The sequence below is a fragment of the Alosa alosa genome, chromosome 16 (assembly GCF_017589495.1).
Source record: "Alosa alosa isolate M-15738 ecotype Scorff River chromosome 16, AALO_Geno_1.1, whole genome shotgun sequence".
Lineage (NCBI taxonomy): Eukaryota > Metazoa > Chordata > Actinopteri > Clupeiformes > Clupeidae > Alosa > Alosa alosa.
Genome location: NC_063204.1, coordinates 12970819 through 12976818, shown reverse-complemented (window position 1 = coordinate 12976818; position 6000 = coordinate 12970819). Strand labels below are relative to the sequence as shown.

Here is a 6000-nt window from a genome sequence, read left to right as displayed (position 1 = left end):
TCTCTGCACCTGAGCTGGCTGAGAGCTGATCAAACAGCAGATGTGGAGAGTGAGATAAGCAGGGAAAGTACAGTGGGTCAGATCGATCTGATTGCTAGAGGTGACCATACAGAAAGACACATCTCTCACACAGTGGAGCACACATACAAGGCACACAGAAGACATACGTCGTACAGAAAACACACAAATACGCCACTCAGGTCTGATTAATGCACTTTATTTCTAAAACATGACCTGCACCAGCCATAGTGCCACACTTCTGTATGTACATATATATATACACACACACACACACACACACACACACACCCACGCAGACATGCACACACACACACACACACACACACTCACTCTCATGCGCACACACACACTTTCTTCTAAATCTGTCATATAAAATATATAATCAGACACTCTGGCTGTTGTCCTGTTATTTGCACTCTGAGCAGCTGTACATGGTGTTGGCTTGCTTCGCTGTGCACCTGCACAGCCATAGAAACATCGCACCTGTACAGCCATAGAAACATCTCACCTGTACAGCCATAGAAACATTTCATCTCTGGAAAAATAATTCTCTAAAAGCAGCCCTCAGGGACGACAAGGGCTCATAATTAAGACAATTATTACATACACTTTAAAATCCTTTAAGCCAGAGGGCAACACATACCCTCAGGGCTTGATATATATATATATATATATATATATATATATATATATATATACACCTTTTATGTATATATAAAAGATTAAGAAATTACACACTTAGAAACTTACAATAAATAATGTATATGCAGGCCTTTCAAGAGATAAAATTCTACCCCCAAATATGAAAACTCTGGGAAACTGTAAAAGCCTCATGAGAATTGTGACACTGAAGTAAATCTCACGTCATTTGCATTTTTCCAGTCATTTCAAAAGGACAGTGTGCCCACATGCCCCTAATGGGGGCAGTTCCACCCAACCTGTGGGGAGGAGGGGCAGCACCTTGCGCAGTGACATCAGGTTAGCGCCCCCTTCTGGTGAGGCTGGTGCGTGCACTTCTAAAAGCCCATTAAAACCCAGAAGACAACCTGGCTGAGGACCCTGTGGTGGCGGAGTGGCCTGCTGAGAAGGTCCGATGTCACAGTGCAGAAGGGATCCACAGAGACTAAGACACAGAACCGGTTCCGCAGAGTAGGTTCTGTGCGAAGGGTGAGATTCGACAGCAGGTTCTGCCTGAGGCCATGTGTGTGTGGGCCTACAGCATGTTCATGATGAAGTTGTACATCTGGTTGAGCACAACAAAGTGCACTGGCAGGCAGGAGCGGCGGTCCTGCGTCGCAGGGTTGCATGTTAGCCAGGAGAGGGCGTTGTACTGTTCCAACACAAACCTGCACACACACACAAGGAACAAAGTACACATCAGTATGGGCCACGTTGGACTGTGGTTGGATTAGTGTCTGTGTGTGTGTGTCTGTGTGTGTGTGTCTGTGTGTGTGTGTGTGTGTGTCTGTGTGTGTGTGTGTGTCTGTGTGTGTGTGTGTGTGTGTGTGTGTGTGTGTGTGTGTGTCTATTGTGTGTGTGTGTGTGTGTGTGTGTGTGTGTGTGTGTGTGTGTGTGTGTGTGTGTGTGTGTGTGTGTGTGTATGCTTTACCTCAGCACGTCTGACGTGTGGTTGGAGTCCAGCGGGTGGGAGTGTTTGCTATGGAGGAACTCGTCTGACTGCACAGAAGAGACATGCACATGCAGAGAGGCCTGGGGAAGGAACACACAACACACACACACACACACACACACACAGCACAATGAAGTCAAAGGCACATTTCCCTTTTAGTAAGGACCTAGACAAGAGGTGTGTGTGTGTGTGTGTTAAACTTCTTTGACTTGACAAAATGACTTAGTAATCCAGCATACCAGACATTAGGGCTGAACGTTTTTGTAAAATAATCTAATTGCGATTTTATCCCCCCAATATTGCGATTGCGATTTAATATGCGATTATTGCATACCTGTTCTTTTCTGGATGAATTGATATTAATGAAATATTTTTTTTTTTTTTTATTTAGGAAAACAAGCAGTTCCGTTTAAAAAGCAGCCGACTGGTTCAGTTTGTTGTACAACTTTCTTTGGCCCTATAACAGCTATAAAATGGGCAGTTACCGGTATCTTGTTTCATTTGATTCCATTGTTGCTAAGCCTGCTTCCAGGCTCAACAGTCATCCTACCAGATCTACTTCATAGGTGTCCCGTTATTCAGAATTAATAGCCACTCCACCAGCCAATCAGAAAAGATTATTTCTTCTCTCTGGGTGATAACATCAGTTAGCAGCATGCATGTAGCCTAAGAGCCTTAGCTGGTAAGCTAATGTTAGAACAGCTGTGTCAAAGATCCTTGATTACTAGCAAAATAGAGCAACGTAATTCGTTACTATGGGAGCAAACCCCTCTCTGGCTGTGCTTTTGGTGGTTAGCTGTGTCAACTACTCACGGATAACATTAGGCATTAATTCATTAACTGTGACGCCTCCAACCCCGTTGGATATCACAAATGCCCCCTCTGTCACTGTACTCTAGTAAAAAAAAAAAAAGTTACCAGCACAGGTGAATGGTTGCTATGTAGGCCTAAACAGTAGTGAGAAGTTTTAATAGTTTTAATTGTCAGCTGGAGAAGTTAACAAAAGTTACCAGCGAAAGTTGTAGCACAGGGGAATTAAGAGAAAGGAGCTAGAACCAAGGCTTTGGCAGGTTCCAGCAAAAGGTAATGAAGAAGTTTATTTTCAACCAAAGTAGCTCCACTGCTCAGACCTTTGAGGAATATATGAGCTTAAAAACAGGCATGATATTGTTGTTTGCAAGTTCATTATTGTGAGATCACAGCCCATCACTCTCACTTCTAGCAGCCTCTCCCCACAGACCTGTTGGCCTTATAACAACAGCTCTGATTAGCTGCCATGCAGGTTCATATGAGAGTGGGTACAGAGCCTTACTAAAACGTTTAGTTGCCCTGTGTTCCCCCATAAAATAGGAACAGTCCAAATAAATAACTTTAAATCATGCTTAATAAATTAGTGTTGCAGCAACGCAACTGCAACTCCAAGAATTCCTGCTTACTTGCTGCTCGACTTCATAGAGTGAAAGTAGCCAACTCTGCTGCTTGTGCAAACTTAAAATCGAAAATAAACTTCTCAGGGCTATATTTAAGTTGTTGTGGCAACATATTGTATATATTGTGCAATATGTAAGGAAACTAGGATTTTATATTTTATTAATTAGGCATATTTTCCACCGGACATTCTGCCCATTAATATTTTTTTTCTGCCAGGAAACTAGACGCAAGACCAGACGATTTCCAGCTGTAGCCAGCTAAAGTAAACCTTGGTGTGTGCACGTGTGCGTTTTAGGGCTGTGCAATTAATAAAAATGTAATTTTTAATTAAATAAATTGAATTAAAATAATAACTTGTGCCATAATCAAGTAGCCCTAATCAACACACAGGCCCTGTGTGTGTGTGTGTGTGTGTGTGTGTGTGTACCTTGAGGAAGAGGGGGCACTGGTTCTGTGCCTGTGGACAGGCGGCCCAGAACCAGTCCGGTAATGGTTCGGCTTTGGCAGTGGACACAAAGTAGCCCAGAGCCAGCGGCTGCTGCAGGATGTTGGGCGTCTCCTCGCGAGGGTCCATCCTGTCGGAACTCTGGCCCTGAGTGAGGGGGAGAGGACATTAGCACAAAGATACACATTGCACACACATCTTCATTTGGGCAACAATCATATTTTGGACTTGTCCTCAGGGGAGGCGAGTGAGTTAGCAAGTGTGTATGTGTGTGTGTATGCCTTGTTGCCATCTCCTCTATGATTGTGTGACCCCGGCGAGCGTTTGAGGTGATGTTTGGTTCTGTGCACCTTGTTGCCGTCTCCTCCATGATGATAGTGTGACTCCGGGGAGTGAATGGGGTCGTGTGTGTGTGTGTGTGTGTGTGTGCACGTACCTTGCTGCCGTCTCCTCCATGGTGATAGTGTGAGCCCGGGGAGTGTACGGGGGAGGTGGTCGGGGAGTTGGGCAGGATGTTTATGAGGTCCGGATCCACCAGATCATTGTCATTCAGCAGGTCCAGAATCCCGTCCATCCCATCCATACCGCCCGCTCCATCTACACACGAGAGAGAGAGAGAGAGACAGACAGAGAGAGAGAGAGAGAGAGAGAGAGAGAGACAGAGAGAGAGAGAGAGAGAGAGAGAGAGAGAGAGAGAGAGAGAGAGAGAGAGAGAGAGAGAGAGAGAGAGAGAGAGAGAGAGAGAGAGAGACAGAGAGAGAGACAGAGACAGAGAGAGAGAGAGAAGGGGGTTGGAACAAAGATAAATAACTTCATGGATGAATGGACATATGAGCACTATCTGAGTTCAAGTTTGAGCATGTAGTTGGACTTGTGTGCGTGTACCATTGGCGTTGAAGCCCAGATCTGTGACTGCCGTATATCTGGAGGCAGTGACCTGTGTGTGTGTGTGTGTATATATGTGTACCATTGGCGTTGAAGCCCAGGTCTGTGTCTGTGGTATAGCTGGAGGCGGTGGCAAAGGCGGAGGTGGGGAAGACGAGGATGTGTGTGCAGGACGTGTCCTGCGGTGTGCTCAGCTGGGATGTCTGCATGTTCAGAGTCGTGCTGCGCCCAAACACACTGCCCGTCGACACGGAGTCTGCACAGGGGACAGAGACAACACACAAAACATAGGAGTTAGAAACACACACACGGAGCACGTAGGCAGTTGGCAGAAGGGTAACACACACACAGACGTTATCCACAATTGCACACAGACAGCCCACCCCACAGATGCGGAGTCCGCCTACAGGACACACACTTTCTTAAAAAAAAAAAAAAAAAAAAAAAAAAAAAAGACACATGCACTGTACATAGAGCAGAGTTCACAGATGGTTGCGTCTCACACACACACACACACACACACACACACACACACACACACACACACACACACCTGGCATGACGAAGAAGGAGGCCTGTGGCTCGAGTGCGACGAGGCAGGCACTGAGGATGCTGGGAGTGTCAGAGACAGAGATGCCGCACATGCGACACATGTCCCTTAGACGCCGTGTTTCTGACTGCAGGCGCCGTCGACTCAGCAGGATGCTCCAGTCTGGGGGGGGAGAGACATATGTCTGTTATGATGTTTGTGACTACTACTCTGGCCAGACATTGTCCATATGCATGTTAAGATCCTAGATGATCCATCGGAGCTCGTGTCTGGTTAGTGCTTATTACCTCGCAGCTCTCCATGTCCGATCCGGCCCAACCGGCCAATCACGATCCGCCACGGCACTGATGTCATCTGGACAAGCCCCAAACACCACTCCCACAGCTTCTCCAGTCCCATACGTCGCGCTGAACCCTTTCTTCTGCGAGCCCTGACACACACACAGTTATATAACCACAGTATTTAAACAGGTCATACTACAAGCCATGCATTATTGAGGAATTACACTGGCAGACTACTCATTATAATCACACACACACTTCTTTAAGCTTGGAAAGAATTTATATAGTGGACTGGTAGTGGATAATGTTTTACACAATCAGAAATAGCGACACATGTGGAGACAACAGGAGAGATGGATTAGATGACCAACATAAGTCTGCAGCATCAGACACACAGTACACCAGGGTATCTGCACATTTTCCAAGTGCAAATTTAAAGACTTAATTTTTTCGTTTAGATGTCTAGATGTCTTAAGACTATACCACGGCAAAAAGATATATACGACTGTTTGCTTTTGAAGCTGGCTGTAGATATTTGGTTGTGCTTACTGGCTGAGGCTGACTGTTCTTCACCTGTGTCTGTAGTAGCCTAGGCTACTTGCCAAAGACATGTGCACTGGACTGGATTCCCTTCAATATTTTTTTCAAAGTTAGACTAAGCTATTTAAATATTTTAATAGGCCTACTTTATATAATTTACTATGTGCATCTATTGTCCCATATGCAGCACAGCAAATTTAAGTTAATGCACTACTTT

General features: G+C 45.4%; 1 protein-coding gene across 1 annotated transcript in view; it reads right to left on the bottom strand.

Moving 5' to 3' along the window:
* Nucleotides 1–201: 201 nt before the first annotated feature.
* Nucleotides 202–6000, bottom strand: part of LOC125309330 (mediator of RNA polymerase II transcription subunit 13-like) — a 28438-nt gene continuing 22639 nt past the window's right edge. Inside the window, 7 exon segments of the mRNA XM_048266155.1 lie at nucleotides 202–1367; nucleotides 1631–1731; nucleotides 3510–3674; nucleotides 3964–4124; nucleotides 4495–4668; nucleotides 4966–5124; nucleotides 5250–5392. Of these exon segments, the coding sequence (XP_048122112.1) occupies nucleotides 1235–1367; nucleotides 1631–1731; nucleotides 3510–3674; nucleotides 3964–4124; nucleotides 4495–4668; nucleotides 4966–5124; nucleotides 5250–5392 (1036 nt within the window). The 3' untranslated portion in view covers nucleotides 202–1234.